General features: G+C 37.5%; 1 protein-coding gene and 1 long non-coding RNA gene across 2 annotated transcripts in view; one reads left to right on the top strand and one right to left on the bottom strand.

Moving 5' to 3' along the window:
- Window positions 1–539: 539 nt before the first annotated feature.
- LOC124396520 lies at window positions 540–3,249 on the bottom strand. The gene is made up of 2 exons (XR_006927789.1): window positions 3,115–3,249; window positions 540–1,102 (listed from the first exon to the last, which is right to left on the bottom strand). It is a non-coding gene; the product is annotated as an uncharacterized LOC124396520 (long non-coding RNA).
- Window positions 3,250–4,270: 1,021 nt separating this feature from the next.
- vat1 (vesicle amine transport 1) overlaps window positions 4,271–20,107 on the top strand; it is a 33,140-nt gene continuing 17,303 nt past the window's right edge. The window contains exons 1-2 of the mRNA XM_046865609.1: window positions 4,271–5,192; window positions 13,907–14,114. Coding sequence (XP_046721565.1) covers window positions 4,728–5,192; window positions 13,907–14,114 — 673 coding nt within the window. The 5' untranslated portion in view covers window positions 4,271–4,727. The remainder of the gene's footprint in view (window positions 5,193–13,906; window positions 14,115–20,107) is intronic.

Here is a 20,107-nt window from a genome sequence, read left to right on the forward strand (position 1 = left end):
GCAGGAGTGAAAGGGAAAATTTATAGGACTGTGGTGAGACCTGCGATGTTGTATGGTTTAGAGACAGTGGCATTGACTAAAAGAAAGGAGGTGATTTGGAGGTAGCAGAGTTGAAGATGTTAAGATTTTCATTGGGAGTGACGAGGACAGATAGGATAACAAATTAGTTTATTAGAGGGACTGTGCATGCAGGACGTTTAGGAGACAAAGTGAGGGAGGCACGATTGAGATGGTTTGGACATGTGCAAAGGAGGGACATGGGGTATATCAGTAGAAGAATGCTGAGCCCCCAGGAAGAAAGAAAAGAGGAAGACCAACAAGGAGGTTTATGGATATGGTGAGGGAAGACATGCAGGAAGCTGGTTTAAAAGAGACAGATGTAGGGGACAGGGGGGTATAGAGATGGATGATCCGCTCTGTTGGATTGAACCAAACATGTAATGCAAAAGCATGGAGAGCTCATTACAATGTTAAAATTTGCAATAAATCTTTGTCTTTCTGGCAAGGCTTTCTTGAACTAAACGATGTGAAAATCTGTATTGTGTCAAAGCAGTTTGTTTTTATTATACTAGTCATTGAAAATTTCTCACTCTTTAATTAAAAGTATTCAGTTTAAGAGGCCTAGCCATTCTACAACAGATACCACATTCTTATTCCCAACTTTTCCATTTCAGTAATCTTTTATAAGCAAATGGTCAACTACAGCTGCACTGCCAAAAATCATTTTAGATTGATCCGTTTAATTTCACTTAGTAAAATGAATCAGTTATATGAATGTACTGTGCAGGGCATATAATCGATATCCTGCTCTCTATTAGAGAAGGGGATTCTTAAAGGAACAGTGTAAACAAAAACAATTTTTATACAATTTACTTATATGTAGGATCCTTCAGATGGGTCCTATCCATTACCCAAAAGGGTCCATGGATTTGTCCTCTATTGGAAACATTGAAAGCTTCTACATAGAAGAAAGAAGGGAGGCATGTTGGTGGAGCAGTTAGTCTCCGCTTTGATCTTCAGCTTGGATTACTCAAGCTCGGCACGGTCTCCCTGGTCCCATTGTTAAGTGCTGAGGTTAATGTAGATAATGTGCAAAGGAAGCCTACAGTGAATATTAAATAATATTAAAATACAGATAACTCTGTATTTAAAAAGAATATAAAATAAAATAAAATAAAATATATATATAAAATGTAAGTATATAAAGTGCAATGATTCAGCAAGTTGCCACCAGATAGCAATAGAATGTTCAAGATGGATTTTTTAAAATAGTGTTGCAAAGTGTGAGATGTCACATAATTGAATCTGCTTTATATACTGAACAACTCATGATGATAAAGTCAAATGTGTGATGGTTTAATGTTGCAGAGCATTGTGAGTTGTATGAAATTACCTGAAAAATGATAGCTCAAAAAAAACCTGTTCTGACACAAGACTTGATTGACTGACAGCATTTGTGCTCAATTAAATATAGTGTAACCTTGATCTTAGGCTGAACTACTCCTGTAAATGCAGAATGATTTACACCTAAATCAGAAGGACATCTTTGCAACTCCTCAATTAATGGTCTGCACTTTTTGGAGAATGTGGATTATAGGTAATTTGCTAATCCAAATTGTGCTACACAATCCAGAGTAAAAGCTATAATACACATATCCAACAGCTGACACTGTTGAATTAACGCATATTGGATAAGGTTTTCCAAGGCAGATGTACCCGATCCAAAAAGTATATTCTATTAAAATAAATACACTCCCTGTCTTTCTCTTTTCTAGCTTTTAATGACTAGCAGACATCTAATTAATGCATAGGTTCCAGTCTCTGGCCTTGAAGTATTCCTTGTCTTGCACATTTTTGTGTTTACTCTTCTGTAACACACCTACTTCTTCTCATAAAAAAGAAAAGGATGCTAATGAACGAATTAGCTAAGTCACATAAACATATAAAGTAATTAGGCAGGATTTGCAGGAGGATTTATTAAATCACCAGCAGGTGCCGCTGTTTCACAACACACTGACTCGTTAAATTACATACATACTAATATATATATATATATATATATACATACATACACACACACACACTATATATATATATATATATATATATATATATATATATATATATATATATATATATATATATATATATAAAATAAAAAATGATAAAAAATAATAATTGTACAAACCGGCGTAGGAATATAATTTAATAAAAAATAACTAAGCACTGTCTGTTTCAGGCTCTATTCGTTGTATATGAAACGATATTTCATACTTGATTGTCTATATTTTTGTATATTGTATAGTTTATTGTCTAAAAGCTTCTATGCGCGTGATCATGTTTTGCGAGTTCAGAGACCTTGGATGCTAAGTAATCATGATGTAGTGCCTCCAACGCCCACTCACTTCTTCCTGTTTCTCTTCACTTCCTGTGCATTTCGCCGGCTGCTCGGTTGCACACTTTCTCTGGCCTTTGCTGCTGTTGTCAGTGCGGAGTGGGTACGCGTGCGCGCATGACTAAGCTCGAGCATTTATCATTTAGCAGCTGTTTATATTTCCGTTTTGACTTGAGTTAAGAAAACGTGCGATGTTTACCAGCCTTTTTGTTTTTTCACACGTGTTCTTGCAATGTGCACTTTACATATTCGGTGTAAGAGAAAAACAAGTTTATGCATCATTTTATATGCATCTTTGGAAATTTGGATACACTGCATTAAAAATTATTTTAAAAAGATACATAAGTAGGCAGTTGTAGGTTTAATGGTTCACTATATGCATGTATCTAAAAGATACAATCTAAAGTTCCAGCCAGGTATAGGGAGTGATATGGTTTACTCTTCAGTTGTTTATTTGCTTGGCCCACTAAACAAAAAGTTCATCAATCTAGATTAGGCACCTACTTTTGGATCACCAGACCGTGCATGTTGACAGTACGAACAATGGTCTGTAGGCCTACAGAGATTTCCCAATCAGTCATTGAGAATTGGGGGAATAAACAGAAATTTCCGTCTGACCTCTCTCTTTCCCTCCCTCACACTCCATTCTCCATGCTGGCACCCAAACTCTATTTCCACCATTTATGTATTATTTCCTTGACAAGCTGATTCTTCCTCACCTCATGCACATTCCTCTGTTCACCACACCACTTCTAATTTGTTGTTCAGCCACAACATGCAATGCAAAGGCGTGTGCCTTGCCTAAATTACATTAAATGGATAGCTCGAGGAAAATTGAATTTGCACTTTTTTTTTTTTTTACCTCATATAGAGTCAACCAGCCAAAACATGTTTGCATGCAAATTGGCTTGCACTGCAGCTACGAGGATAACCTGCCATCAATTAGCATCATGCAAACTGCATGACCAAATTATCACATGCCTCTAACCATGTCAAGCTGCAAGTGATCTGAATTTGGTTTTAGGCAATGGATAAAATGTGTGGTGGCAATTTATAGGAGTCAGTTTATTTGTAGTGTTAACCTGTTAGCCAAATACAGTTTTATATTTTAATTGTCTCAGAGCTACATAAAAAAAAAAAATTATATTTAAGACCCCAAATATCTGCCTTTGTTTATACTGCACCTGTAAGTGAAAGACTGTGAAAACTATTCCTTTAAGGGATCTTCCAAAGCAGATAATCAACCATAAGGACAAACACTGTAAAAAATAAAAAAAGCAACCATTGGTCTTAAATATTCAATATCTAGAATGATGTATTGGAAAAAGTCCAGCTATAGGAGATCTTGAACTATGGATATTGTCCCAATTTGATTAGAGCTTGTCTCTGCAGTTTCTAACATCAGAATATGTGCTTGTTTACTAAAACCTTTTCATTTGCTTGAATATTTTGGTTTGGATTTCCTTTATAGGATCAGATTCTCACACTGATTCATCATGGACATCTAATCAAGCTGTGGGCTTTCATGATTTATTCTATACCACACATTACAATTGGCAGATGCTAGTTTTGGCAGCTTTAAAAAGTCAATAATAATAAAACAAAAAAAAACCACAAACAAAAAATTTAAAAAATTGCAAAATTAACTCTTGGACTTATGTATTTTGAAAATTATGATTCAGTTCCATCTCTGTCAGCTTTATGCCTGAATTCCCTTAAGAATTTAGCCATATAATAGTCAAGTTAATGTAACAGAGTGAAGCACATTTTCAACAAATAGCTTAATATATAGATAGAAATATAAGCAATATTACAATAGTCTTTTTTTGCAATGCATTTAGCACCAGGCAATAAATTAGTTGTTGTATTATATATATATTTTTATATTAATTTGCAGCTGCCTCCTATAATTAGGTGGTGCCACCATAATGCCATAGATTAAAAAAAAAATGCACATCTCATCATATGTTGCTCTGTTCCGTGATTCTGTTTCTCCGGTTTTTCCGCCTCTCCGCGGATCTCACACGCCCTTGTGTAAAAAAAAAAAAAAGAGAGAGAGAGAAAAAGGCACGTCAGGCGCGGGTCATTGTAGTCGTCGCGCGCATCTCAGAGCACTCCCTTTTCTTCCTCTCTCGCTTTCTCTCCACCCCTCAGGCGTTTCAGCTCTCAGCCGCACTGAACGCGTAGAGAGAGGACTGCAGGTCGCGTTTGCGTGCTCACCGACGACCCTGTTTATTCTATATCCCCCCTTCTAAAAGCGTCAACGAGCCGAGGCTTTTCCCCCCCTGAATCCTCCAGTTTCCACCAAAGCCAGCCCCAGTTTATCTCCAGCATGTCAGGCGAAGACGCGCCCGCGCAGCAACAGAACGCCGACGAGCAAAAACCGCAGCAGCAGGATGCCGAGTCCAAAGCGGAGTCCCCCAAAACCGAGAACAAACCGGAGGCAACGCCCGCCGAACCCGACGCCACCACCGACGCCGCCGCTGCTGCTGCCGCTCCAGCAGAGGCGTCGGCGGCGCCCGCTGATAAGCCCGCCGAGGAGGACGCGTTCACCTACCGCGCGCTCGTGCTCACCGGCTACGGCGGTTACGACAAAGTGAAGCTGCAGGTGAAGAAAGGAAAGCCGGCGCTGAAGCCCGGCGAGGTGATGGTGCGAGTCAAAGCGTGCGGCCTCAACTTCGCCGACCTCATGGCGCGCCAGGGGCTCTACGACCGCCTCCCCTCTCCGCCGGTCACGCCGGGGATGGAGTGCTCAGGGGTCGTCGAGGCCGTCGGTGAAGAAGTGACGGACAGAAAAGTAAGCGCTTCTCCTCTTTCTCGACTTCCTCTCAAGTTCTGGTTCACTCCTGGGCACTAATGGGTCACCATGAGTGAGCCTAAATTGCACGCCTAACCAGTACCCCACCCTTAGTAGACATGGCAGTGCGTATTGGCGCACGCAGTGTGGCACCGTTTTTAGGGCGCTGGAAGGCCAGTACGGTATATCGACGATGTTCAGGAGACAATAGACTAGTGGCGTGACCATGTTTTTTTGGATGTGGGGAGATCGGGGGTATAGACAAGACTGGCACCATTTAATCAAGCATCTTAAGATATGCTCGCGCAATATTGTCATCACAATGTCGCTTTCCAAAATCAAAGCGCGCTTCAGTTCCAACTTAATTGCATACATTTAAGGCTAAAATATAAGGTTTTATTTTAAGGATGACCACCTTTTGGCACCCGTGTGACCACACCCCTGAGGAGGGTACCTTATAGCCTGTCATCTGCATCAGCATCACCTGGCATGGTGATGATTCAAGGGGATTAGGAGGTGGTGGTTAGGGGGAAATGCGAATTTTCCGATATGCATTGGATTGAAACTGTAATGCGTGGTTCAATAGAAGCAGCGACAACAATGAAATCTGGCGGCTTCGAGCTGCTCGTGAAGCGTTGAATGATAACCGAGCCGCCGCCCCTCGCGCCCACACCCGTTACAGCCGTCGCGCGCAGGATCGACAACTCGTGCAGGCGCGCAGCATTCTAGGAGGATGTCTGATCCAAAAACGCCTTTGTCTGACACTAATAAGATATTATTATTAGATATAATCGACAAGCGGTTCCTCTGGGTCGCGTGGCGTTTTATTGTCACGGGCTTTTAGCTCGGTTCTGGGATGATTTTGGGTAAAAGGGTTGCATTTCAGGAGTAGCGTTCAATCCCAAATGCCTTTCTACAACATGAAGGCAATCAATGCACTCGGTGTGGTGTGAATGCACTTCTGCTTCTCGTATAAAGTGCAGTCTCAGGGTTACTATGTAACTATGTAAACCCCCCCATCCCCCCCACCCCACCCCAAGTGTAAGAAAAGGGCGAGGCGCGTGAGCGGAGGGAGCGATGTTATGCAAATATCCGCACGCGCCTTTTGTCATCTGCCTCGCGCGCCTGGAGCCAGGGGACGCTATCTGACGTCATAATTAATATATATATTTTTTCCCCTTGTCATTTTTTTAAAGAATTTTTTTTTTTTTTTTTACACCTTTATTCTCTAAAGAACCGCGTCTGGTGGCACTTGTTTCATTTTTTTTTATTTTTTTTTTTATCCGCTTCGTAATTAAAACCATGCCTTTTAGATATAGCTTTCTTTAAAATAAACTGAAAGACATTAATGTTTTTTAAGCATAGTTTAGATGTGCATTTTATTCTGAGGCGGTCAATCAGAGCATCTCTATAGGCACAAATCAATGAGTCATGCGTGATGCGCGTTGTTACGGGTTGCCAGGTTGGATCCACTATTTTAAGCCGGTCATGATTATAGGAAATAATTACGGTATTCTCAAAGTAAGTCTGATTTTGGATCCTGACGTTATGGGTAGTCATCCTATTTTTTTTTTATGCACAATAAGTGTTATGTATGCAATGATTTCCTATCTGTCTGTCTGCCTTTCTTTCTGCCTGTGAAAAGTTTAACAATTGGTTGTGTGTTAGAAATAAAACGCAGTGTTATAATTATAAAACAGTGATTACCTTATTTGCATATTATTTTTTTGAAACATTTTATAATAAACTAAACTATTGCTAATAACCCACAGTATCATATATACTTTGACTATGTATTCATCATGGGTTTCAGTTTTTGGTCTGATTCTAATGAAATTGAGCTCAGTTATTTAGAGCAGGCTTTTAATCCATCCAAGCAGGAGCCACTCCTGAGTCCACTTGTGTAATCAGTTCATCTTGGTCTCCAATCAGATATCAAGTGTGCCTCCTATTTGGCTGAAACAAAAGCCTGCAGCTTCACTGGTCCTTTGTGAATACGCTTGGAAACCTCTAATATAAAGTGTAATGCAAGCTATAGGTTAGACAAAAAGGAATCCTCCCAGTCTGGATCTGGCAACCAGGTTAGTATGCATGGGGACACCTCATGGCTTGCATGACATGACAGCACCATGAAAATGTCTGATAGATTAGAAAACATGAGCATAGTGAGAAGAAAGACAGAGGCACCCAAGACAGGGCGTGAAACATTGTGCAGCCCTGTGAGTAGGTTTTATATGAAGGTGAAAGTGTAGGGGTGTGAGTGTGTGAGAGAGCGAGCGAGAGCGCATGAACGCGAGAGTGAGGAGGGGGAGAAGATGCTGTCTCACCCAGCTGAACAGATGGATATCAGACAGTCTAGTTTCCTTTTGTTCATCCTTGTCTATCTTCAGTCTCTTTCATTGCAGAAATCAGATTAAAAGACCATCTTAATCCATTCCTGTCACTCACGCCCAAACAGGTTATTGCTCAGAGACAAAAAAGCACCACACGGCCTCTCCCTGCTCGTAAACACCCTGCTCATAAAGCCCCATGCAGACACACAGCGTGCCACACACTCCTCACACTCTGCTCGTATCAAATCACTGCTGACTGTGTGCACTTTGAAATTTGCTGATGCTTAGCGTATTATGAAATAGCAGTTTTTATAGGAGAGGAAGAGAAACGCACTCGCACACAGTCATAGACTCGAGTTAATCATATCACATGACTTAACCAAGGAGGGCTAATTCCTAAACTGTTCATCAACTGGTTTATATAAATAATGTATGAGCTGTACATGTATTTATCAGAACCCTGCTGCAGGGATCAGTCACATCTGTTCTCAATTATATTTTTCTAGCTCATACGGTCAGGCTGGAATTTCCTCCACAAATTTTATTTTATTTTATTTTTATTTTTTAAATAGGTCTCTTTTTTTTTTGTCACACTATCTGGCCCGTTTTTCTGTATATATTTTATGTAAAAGCTTGTTAAGAAATGAAAAAGGGAGCAAGATTTGAGTAATTGGTGAACCAAAATTTCTTAGAAAATAAGAACTTGATTGCAGAGGCATATCTATTAATTAGACATGAAATGTATTACTTAGGCATGAGATCTAGCACGATAGATAGATAGATAGATAGATAGATAGATAGATAGATAGATAGATAGATAGATAGATAGATAGATAGATAGATAGATAGAAAGAAAGATATCAACCACCAAGGGTGTTTGTCAGATCAAACTGTAATTGTATTCAGGGACTATATCAGAAACGGGCCCAGTGGACATCTACAAAACTGCTGGTTAATTTTTAATGCAATATTGGCATTCGCTATGCTGCTGTTGGCGAAGGTTGCGATATGCAAATCAGCTCTCAAACAAATCAATAAATTTGTCCCGTGGGTGTTTCTGCCCAGCTTCACACGCTGAGTGTTTCAGCGAATGCTGTGATGTATTTTCATAATCCATTAATCAAATCATCAAACTAAAGAGGGTTTCAGAATACCTGAGGATCCTTTTTGTGTATGAGGTAATATAGCTCATAGCAGTATACTTATTTCATCCGTCATACTTGGGGATTGTACAGTAGTAATCCTGGCTAACTGTAAAAGTTTTGGTGCTCTATGAAACAAAGTGAACTGCAATGTCACTACTGTATAGTGGTGTCACACTAGTTTAAGTCTTTTGTTGCATTTTAGCTGAAGATTGGATTCCACTTTGGTAGAAATGAGCAGTACATGAGATTTTTACATATAGCACCCAAAGGAGTAATGTCTATCTGTGGTTGGGTCCTCCAAGAGACATGGTCTCTCAGTACAGCAGACATGAGAAGCATACTGTCTAATTTTTCGTTATTGATCTGCCGCCCAAAATGTTTTCGCATGTCTGAGGATCGACTGACACAGGAGAGCGTTTTACTCTCCATCCAACCATCATTAACATTACTGTAGGCCTTACTTTTTAAGTAAAGTGTTTAATATTTTGTTTTTTTTCCCCCGTCAATGTCGTCTGCCTTATTTACTGAAAGCTTGAGAGGTTAATATCAGATTTCAGAACATCAGTGCAAATGTCAGATGGCTTTTTGCCTGTGTTTATGCTGTGGTTCAGAGACCATTCCAGTGTAATTTGCAAAATCCACAAAAAAGCTGAACTTTTCATAGAGCCTTTGAAAATGGCAATAATTGAAAACATTGGTCTTAATACTATTAATGTCTACAGACATTTCCTGCCCAAGATGTGTAAGAAAAATTAACTGATTAACCAATATATGGACACTTGTAATGAGAAATAATGAAGTTGTCATTGTCATATGACGTGTGCTTATATATATATATATATATATATATATATATATATATATATATATATATATATATATATATATATATATATATATATATATATATATATATATATATATATATATATATATAAATTTTATAAAATTTTATTTATTTATTATAAAGCAAGAAAGGGTGAATTTGTGTAAATGTACTTGTCTCTGTTGTACACCACAGGGCATTGTGTACACAGGGTAGTGAGTGTATGATGTGAAGATCATTATTTCTTACCAGCATATGCCTTTAGAGCCAAAAGTGTGTGTGCCTGAGTCATGGTGGTTTAGTCGAGGCACCCACGTCTATTGACCGGCGCTGTCCAATTAAATGAAGGAAAGAGGAAAGACATGGTAGAAGAGAAGGTGGAGGTGATGAGCAAGAAAGGGTGAGTGAGTGGGTGAAAGAGTAGGAGGAGGAGGGGGATGAACAGAGATAGAGGGAGAGTAAGGGAAAGAGAGAAGAATTGGGACAGTGTGTGCTGGGAAAAGAGTGAGATGACTGCGATTGAAAGAGGAATCACTCTTTAATTGGACTCAATAGACAGCTATGTTCATGTCTCCCTTGGGTCTATTAGTGTGTGTGTGTGTGCTTTTGTGGAAGTTTTAATATCTGGAGGTTTTTTTAATTGGTTGTATGCATGCAGGAGTGTGTGTTTGTTCATTTGGGGTGTGTGGGGGTGACCTAAGAAACTATCACTTGATGTGTTTTTGTTAGTGGAGAAAAAGAGTGAGCCCTTTTATCTTGTGTATTCGTGTGAATGTATGTGCATAACTGTCTACTTTTTCTTTTGTGTGTGAGAGCACTTGCTTGTCATCTTGTCTCGTGGTTACTGAGGCTGAAGAATCTGGCTGCTTCCCCGATGAGAGCAACTCATCATATTAGAGAAAGAGGGGAGGAGGAGGCTGGAGTCAGGAATGAAGCAAAATGAAAGACAGGAAGTTAGAAATCTTTTGTTCATGTTTACACTGAACATGATGAATAATGACTGCACCTGTAATTAATGCCTTTTTTGCCACATTAGAGGATAAGCAGGCCACTCTAAACTCATCCTGATCTATGAGAAAATGGTTAATTGGGATAATTGTTATACTGAATCTCTGATTTTAAAAAAATAAAATAAAATTCTAAGTGTGTGTGTGTGTGTGTGTGTGTGTGTGTGTGTGTGTGTGTGTGTGTGTGTGTGTGTGTGTGTGTGTGTGTATATAATATATATATATATATATATATATATATATATATATATATATATATATATATATATATATATATATATATGAGACTTATTTGTGTTTGACAATTTTTTTTGTGTGCCACTTTATTTGTGCCTCAAATGCTATTGGGAGCATTCCAATGAACTTATTAAAAGGGGTACATGAATGTAAACCGTTGATTTTTTTTACACCAGGAAATACAGCTGACCAATCGGAATTGTATTGTAATGCAAAAAGACTGATAATTTATGGCAGCTGAAACGTTGTCTATATTTGGAAGTCCTGTTCATTGAAACGATAGTCAGTGAGATTACTACAACACTACACACTTTTAAATTATGAATCAGAATTCAAAATTCCAGACTTTTGGAACCTGCAAGTAATGTTATACTAATCTGTCTTCATGTCTGGAGCCATTTACATTTTTAACATTGTTTTAGACTATATAAATGTTGTGTTGTGGACCAGTCAGCCCTCCTACACAGTCATTATAGTAGTTCAAAAGTGCAGTGTGTGTGTGTGTGTGTGTGTGTGTGTGTGTGTGTGTGTGTGTGTGTGTGTGTGTGTGTGTGTGTGTGTGTGTGTGTGTACACACACACTGTTTCCTGTGTCTCCTGATTCCAAAGGAAGTTGTGGAAGTTTGCTGGTGGAGGTTTCCTGTAGCTCTGTGTGGATGTTTCTCTTTTGTGCATGTAATTTTTTTTACACTGTTTTCACGTGGTATTTTCTTGCAAATTAAATGAAATCTAACAGCTACTACAAATGTCAAACATTTGTCTTGCTTATTATTTAGAGTAGCATTTTAGTGGAATAGTGTTAAAAATCAGGGTGCGTTATGGTTAATGGAGAGTAATTAATTAATTATGGTTTTTCACTTGCACTAAAATCAAACCGCCATATGTTTGTTGTCTGACTGTTTTGTCAGTTTTGCACAGGAGCTGCAAGGGTTTATTTAGTGAGTTATTTTCCCAAAAAAAGAAAAAAAAATCTGCTTCAAATTGCCTCTATTTTTTATATTGCAATACAGGCTCACTTATGTGGTCTGCTCAGCGTAACTTAGTGTGACATTATTCCATGGCTGGCATTTCCAACAATACTCTTTCCTTAGTGCTGTTTTGTGATTCTTTACCAGTCTTCGGTTTGATTTTGAAATTGTAATGGAAAGCTGGACTGGTTATAGTTTTACTAGACCATAGAAAAACATCCATTAATCATTAGCTACATTAACCTCTTGGCTCCAGAAAGTAATTCTCTTATCTAAACTATTCTTTTAGTGAAAGTGAATTAAACTCCTAGGACTGCCATATAATGTGTATTGGACCCTTAAACATGACAATAACTCACTTGCTTTACTCTGTGTTTGATGGAATTTCTGTCTCTCTTGCTCACATCATTGGTTGTTCTAGATATAAAAGATTATTAGGTTGATGTTCAGTGTATGTAAATGCTGTTTGATAAGTAAGTTTCAACCCAAAGTTGCAGGAAGTGATCAATGACCAGAAGACTTCTTTTACAAGTATGTTTGAGCCCTGCCTTTTTCCCCCACACGCAGACACTATTCAGATTAAATGTACCATGAAATGAAATAAAAAAAAATAAAAATGACATGTAACTGATGTGTAAGAAAGCATTGGCATAAAACTTCTGCCAGAAGCAAATCTTTGTGGTTATTTATTTCTCCAACTCCATTCTATTCAGAACCACAAAACAATTGTCTTTTGGGAAAAGTAGAAGTACTTTAGAGGGCTTAAACTGTTTACTATTCCAAGAACCCCAAATTTTTTATTTAAATGCAAATAAGCCAACATCAGACTTTCCATTGACCCTTAATTGTTATTTTAAATTCCAACACAGCAGGGTTTTCCTTTATGAAATGAAATGTTTTAGAAGACTAAAATCTAGTGTATGTTAGTTTACTTTGGGCTTGCCCAAACAATTACCAGAAGAACTTAGTTTTTGCTCATTTTTAATAAGCTTGCACTACAGGACTACTGGAATGATGCATCATTTCATCACACTCAAGATTACTGTTTAAGATTAACTTAGAAGTGGTGGTTGAATTTTTGTCTGATTTTAAAGGTTTGTTAACCAACTTCTGTTGCTGAAGACTTGTCAGAAAGCTTAAAGGAATAGTGAAGGTTGCCATTTAAAAAATTAGTCTTTTGACGCACATCCCAGTTTTCCATGATTTCTCATTAGAGTGAGTACTTTAAATAGGAGCCGTTGATATAAAAACATTAATCAACACCTTCTGTTACAACAAAAGTGTGATGTAACACATTTCCGATTAATAGCTCCATTGGTTGCATTGTGCCTTATTTGTGTTGGGGGGGGAGAAATGTCTGTCTGTCTGTCTGTCTGTCTGTCTGTCTGTCTGTCTGTCTGTCTGTCTGTCTGTCTGTCTGTCAGACAGACAGACAGACTATCTATCTATCTATCTATCTATCTATCTATCTATCTATCTATCTATCTATCTATCTATCTATCTATCTATCTATCTATCTATCTATCTATCTATCTATCTATCTATCTATCTATCTATCTATCTATCTATCTCTATCTAAAAATTATTATATATATTTTTTTCTCCAACCAGCTTTTTCCTTTTAATTGTCAAATTTGTATATTCATATTAGCCAGTGTTTATGGAGATAGCTTCTTGTTTGATAGGATGTGAAATTAAATTTCATTCAGATTTATTTAGAAGTTTTCATAATGTACACTGTAAAAGCAGCTTTACAGCAATCCAGATATAGATTTCGATTCAGGTCCCTAATGCTTGAGGCTGAGAATACTGTCAGAATTGTCAGAGCTGGCAGGAGGAAGACACGGGTTTAAAAGGGAACAGATTCTGTTCTTGGTGACACCAGTCAGTGTGATTATGAGTCATTACTCTTACTTAACTTTATACTACAAAGTCAAGCAGTACTAAGTTCTTTGAAATGATCCTTATGAGCATCGAGATCTTTTTTTAACCTTCTAGTTCCTTTTAATTGAGCATTGGGATAACTATTTTTTTTTTTTTTTTTGGCAAATAAAATGATCCTTTTTTTTTTTTAAATAAATGCTTTGGTTTGACTTGAATTTTGACGTTTGTGTATGTGCGGCACTTTTCTTCGGCTCAAAATGGTTGCCTAAAATACTTTTTTCAATGTATTTTTTTTTTTTTGTGCGTTTCCTGCAGGTGGGTGATAAGGTTCTGGTTCTAAACCGCAGTGGTCTGTGGCAGGAAGTGGCAGTGGTCCCCACCGCACACACCTTCCTTATGCCCGAGGGGATGAGCTTCGAGGAGGCGGCCGCTCTGCCAGTCAACTACATCACCGCTTACATGATGCTGTTTGACTTCGGCCACCTGCGCCCCAACCAGAGTGTGCTCATCCATATGGCTGCAGGTCAGTGTGATTGTGTCTATGTGAGAAAAAAAAAGAGCGAAAGAGAGCAAGAGTAAGCAAGCATCTTATGTATAGGCTTTGCCAAATACAGGGTGGGGTTTATTGTCTAGAGATGTTTTTTTGCAGCTGTTAGTGGTGGCCTGCGATCTGGAATAATCTTTTATTACATTATGTGACCTATATACATATTGTGTGTTTGCTGTAATTGTTATTTCTATCACTAGGCTTTTGTGGGATTGCAAATGTACAGTGTTTTAGATTAGCTCATGTGCATACATTATCTATGAGGAAAAAGATAATGTGTCAGCATATGTGCACATCTTTGGGTGGGAAAGCACATCTGTGTCAATAAATTGTAGGCTGTCTGAGTGTTTTCTGGGACCTCATGCACAAAGAGCAGGTGTGTGTTTATGTAGTTGTGTATTTGTGTCCAAAATGGCCGGTGTGTCTGGAGAATAAGTCTTTGCAATGCTGCAATGGACTTGTAGGGTTTTTTTTTTTCTTATTTTTTTGGTTGGGGGGTTTGTACAGATGATAACTATAGCATCATAAAAAATGTTTTCCACAGTAATAAAGATTCTGAAAGGCGATTACACACTATTCCACAGGTTAACAGTGCACTGATATCTCTTTCTGCTTATTACGCCATTAATAATGCATGCGTTTCTTATTTAAACTTGAGGAATACGACTGGCTTGTTTTTCCATACGGAATGAATGTGAGGAATTATTAATGGATTTGTTTCTCTTAGAAACAGAGCCGACATCTAGAATCGATATTGCCCTGACGCCTGCATGCAACAGCAAATTAGTTATCGGTTTTAAAAATAATTTATTTAATCCAATGCACAAAAATTTGAGATTGAATTTGCATTTTCGTATATAGCGACAATAATTAAAATGTTCTCGATTTGGATAGATTTTTTTTTTTTATCAAATAATTAAATGTGTAGTTTGAATAAGTATTTTGTCATGCAAGTGAATAAGTTTAATTAAATACATAGTTGCCATTTTGTAGGTCATAATTTAAGCTATGCATTTTACTACCAAATTTTTAATAGAAAAATTAAAATTATATTGGATGGCTATGGATAGTTGCTTAAACTTGTCATTGATGAAACCTAAAAATGAAAATCTGCATAAATCAGTGGTATTATACCAAGCAGGTGACATTGTGCTGTCTTTTGGTTCTTTATTTATCATGAGGCATGATCTCTGGATGTCTTTGATTGCAGGCGGATAATTACACTTGCATTAAATTTGCAAAATTGTATTATCAGTCTGTTTTTTGCAAATTTTCTTAATATTTAAAAAGCCCTTTTAATCTTCTATAGAGTTGTCTTTAAAGGAATACGTTTTCAATCTGTACACTGCACTTGATGGATTGTAGTGTGTGTATGTGTGTGTGTATGTGTGTATATATATATATATATATATATATATATATATATATATATATATATATATATATATATATATATATATATATATATATATATAAAAATATTTATTTATTTATTTATTTTTGTTTTTTTTTGTTTTGTTTAACAACCAATTTCCTCTCAGAAATGAACAGAAATTACATTTAGAAAATTTTTGGTCAGATGTTGAACTTCATCGATCCACATTTATGTGAAGTTTTGTTTTCGAAAATCCGCCAGGCTATTTTTAAATGAAGCTATAGGGCATCATAAATTCATCCTGCCAGACTGGATGAAAGATTATGAGGTATATGTGGTTGTATAAACAGTGTAGCTCAAAGTAGCACAGCTGTTCTGTTTATTTTTTCCCCCTGGTAAACATCAAACTGATTTGTGCCAATCTTTCCTGTTAACACATACATAATCTATAGATTAAAACTGTGTGACCAAACCAGGCTTATGAAATTCAAAGGGAAGGCCTTTGGTTCTCTTTAGCAACTTTGCAAGTCAGTTATTTGTAGAGCTTCAAGGAGGCGGCCGCTCTGCCAGTCAACTACATCACCGCTTACATGATGCTGTTTGACTTCAGCCACCTGCGCCCCAACCAGTGTGTGCTTATCTATATGGCTGCAGGTCAGTATGATTGATTGTGTCTGTGAGAGAGGGAGAAAGAGAGCAAGAGTAAGCAAGCATCTTATGTATAGGCTTTGCCAGATACAGGGTGGGGTTTATTGTCTAGAGATGTTTTTTTGCAGCTGTTAGTGATGACGTGCTTGCTTTGCTGTTGCAGATCTGGAATAATCTTTTATTACATTGAATTCAGTTATTTGTAGCGCTTTTGGGTTTTACTCCTTTGTTTTCACTCTTAAAAAAGCTTTTAAGTTGTTGTTAATGCTGATTAAATTAAAAAAAAAAGAGTATCTCTTTAATTTCCTGTGACTATCAATACTTGCTTGATAAAAAGCATCTGCTAACATATCGAAGCAGAATAAACATCACAGCAGCACTATAAAGCATAAACCAGATTGCATCATTGCTTTTGTTTTTCGCCAGGGATTACTGTTGAAATTACTGCTGTTTTATTTATTTATTTTTGGTGGTGTAGTAAAACCAGTCTACCAGGCCAGACTACACTTTATTAATCATAATTCACAGCACTCTTATAAATCACACATGTGACTAAGCTGTTTTTTGTTGTTGGGAATTACTAGTGCTTTCTTTCTTCTGCTTAATGGCCTATTATATAAATTTTTTTCTTAAATATGCCATGCCACAGTAATCAATATTGATTCAGACATGTGAAATGGGAACCCAGCTGTTTTACTGCATTTTTAAGTGTAATGTTTATAAAAATCCTCAAATTTCTTTGTAAATTTGTAAGTTGAGCACTCGTATTTTTGCAAGCAAGAATTTTATTTGAGGGGATAATTAAGAATTGTTTTTTATTTTTTAACATACCTTATTTATTATTAGTTGCAAGTCAGATTTTATGAATGCTGGAAAGTTAAAATTTTTTGACAAAGGAGAATCTGAGGATTAAGGACGTTGCACTTTGTGGATTCTCACTCATACAGCAGATATTAATTATGAATATGACAATATTAATAATGAATAAGATTTATCATTAATTTCTGTAAATGCGGTACTATGGGAATGATATCTATAGATGGATAGATAATGCATAGGACTAGATTGTTTGTGCTGCTCTTCTAATTCTTTCAAAATAAGCTGTGTGCCTTTAACTGTCTGAATCTCCATGAACGCTGTACCATTCCATATGGTCTTCCAGTGATCACAGCAAGACAGAGTGGCTTCTCTAACTGATTATGCTAATGTTGTACTGTAGGCTGGAGTGCATATGGAAAAGAGGATATACGAGTGTAGGAGATCGAAATTATACATGCAGTGAATGACTGAAGGCGAGAGCAATGCAGCTTGTGGGGAGAAGGAAGAGAAAGGAACTGAGAGGGAGAAATGAAATGTAAAAGCCGGGTGGAGGGTGGTGGTCTGTTTAGGCCGAAACTCTACCCCTACTCAATAGGATATTGTTCGACACACATCCTTCCCACCCTCGCTTTCTTGCTCTCTTTGGGCTTACACATCTGCATCCTCTGCCTGAATTCAGTACGTGGGATTAGATATGAACACACACAGCAGTGCTGGGTGGGAAAGTGAAGCCTTCCTGGCGAGGTACATGTATGTGAGTGATTCTTTGGCTCATGTCAGGAGGAAATACAGTGATCCATCTGGAGTGTCACAGAAGGCAGAACCTCAATGATCTCTCGGACCACCACACCCAGAACAGCGGGGGGGGGGGTTAGATAGAAGGGGAGAAAAGAATAGAATTAAAAACATTTTCTGTTCTAGTTAACAACTAATTTACTTGTATGGAACAATGAATCATAGCTGCTTTAAGTACTTTTACTTTTCCAAAACATGCAAAAAAGTAACCTAATTATCCTTTATTAATATACATTTATTTTAATAGAAATATTTGAAGATATACATCTATAGATAGATAAATGGATAGAAAGCATATGAAATACATACTAGCTACCTCAATAGGTACACCTGATTAGTCATGTTGGTGTTGATTTTTTTTTTTTTCAGTTTTTCTCTTTGAAATAACATGATGCATTGCCAGTTTATTCCTTCATATGAGACAAGGAGATCTGAGTTCAGTCTCGTCCCCAGATCTGTGTTTGCGTGCACGTGCTTACAGAAGAGAGCATATGTTTTCAGGAAACATTTGGGAGTTCAGTCCACAGGATGTTTTTTACATTTATCCTGGAACTAAAACGTGTTTCCTCTTTCACGTCTTAAGCTCCTGACACACACCCTGAGCTTGACAGCACTCCATGTGTTATGGCCAAGAACACTCTGGGGAAGGGTTTGGGCTGGTGTGAGGGGTGTGGGGCGGCATGTAGTCACTGTGTTTGTGCCAACAAACTTTCAAGTGTGGCCAAAAGCAAATCAACACTCATTAATTATCAAGCCATGATCAAGTTAACATTAAACTGAGACTCCACTGACTGTACACTGACCCAGGGCTGGCCAAAGAATTGCATTCGGACTAAGCGCTTTGGAAGGTGTGACCTGGAGCCTGTGATCATTTCTCAAATTGTATCAGATGGCTCTTTATGTAGAGTTAATTCATCCTATTCTGGACTTAACCAGTTACATTCGGTCATACTAAAATTCTTTACTTAGCTGTATGTATATGAAAAGTGACTTTCCTCTTTTTTTGCACCGACACACCCAACAGCGGCTGTGTGTTGCTGGGTTCACACATTTTTCAAACTGCTTTCACATTTTAATTGCTTAAAAGATTTATTATTGAATCCTTTTGACTATTAATTATCCAATAATGTCCTACTGCTGTACAGCGTGTAAACATTTGCAGTAGCACAGAATGAATATCGTGTAAACGGGTTTTATTTTAATCTTTTCATTCTCTGTATTGCTTTCAGATCACTGATCTCCTGCTATATTTTACATCTTTTTAGTGGCTTCTTTACTGGGGATTCAAACCGGTTTTAAAAGCACATAGGCTGAATCCTAAATGGCTTTTTGTTCACTATATGCTCAAGACATAAAGCATAGCATTGTAGTGTTGAGGAATCTACATTGTGCTCTGCAATCCAAGATCATGAGACTCAACTATTCGAAAGCAATAAATGTACATGTAAATTCAATTATAGAATGCATTTTGCATTTACAGTCATTTTACCTTAAAAATGTAAAAAGAAGAAAGTTATGTGAAAACAACTGACAAGGATTTTATCCAAAAGTTTTTTGTAAGTAATCTAACAAAAGTTTAAAACCTTGCATTTCCAAAAGTAATGAAATGCATGATCTTTACAATATTTATATTAAAATAATGTTATGCACATCAATATGTTAAAGTTGGGATATTTGAGAACTTATACTAAATGTATCATAACATATCTGTGCGTTTATTTGTGGGCTGTGGAATAGTGGCTGTTTTTAGCTGCTTGTGTTTAATATGGCGGCAGGTCAACAGAATTGAAATTAGGGCTTAAGAAAGTGGAGCAAAATCCTCTCTCTCTCTCTTTCTCTCACACACTGTCCTCTAGTTACCCTCTTTTCGTAGGCTATAACTGGGAATCTAGAATTCCACAGTATTTTTGAGGGAAATTTCTCCAAAGCACAATGGATCAGGCTGTAGTGACTGAGGGCTGCCAAATATCTATGTGTATCTGTTTGTGGGTGTGAATTTGTAAGCAAAGGGTGAAAAATAAAGACTTCACTGTGCCCATAGTGCATTTTGTGTGCTGTGTGTATGTGGTGTCCTCATGCACCGTTGTTTATAATGAACCTTATCGGATGAGCATCGGTCTTCATTCAGCCATGAAAAACAATGGAATTTAATCGTGAGCAGAACAAATGCAATTAGCCATGGAAATCTGTTTATGGCCCTGGAGACTCTCTTATACTCCATCCTGCTTCACTTTTCTTTCTCTCTCCCTCTCTCTCTTGTCTGTCTTTATATTCTTCTTTCTTGCTAATGGCTCGGTTTTCCATCTCAGTAAAAGCAACACTGTGTTGAAGA

Source organism: Silurus meridionalis, chromosome 14 (assembly GCF_014805685.1).
Source record: "Silurus meridionalis isolate SWU-2019-XX chromosome 14, ASM1480568v1, whole genome shotgun sequence".
In the NCBI taxonomy this organism is placed as follows: domain Eukaryota; kingdom Metazoa; phylum Chordata; class Actinopteri; order Siluriformes; family Siluridae; genus Silurus; species Silurus meridionalis.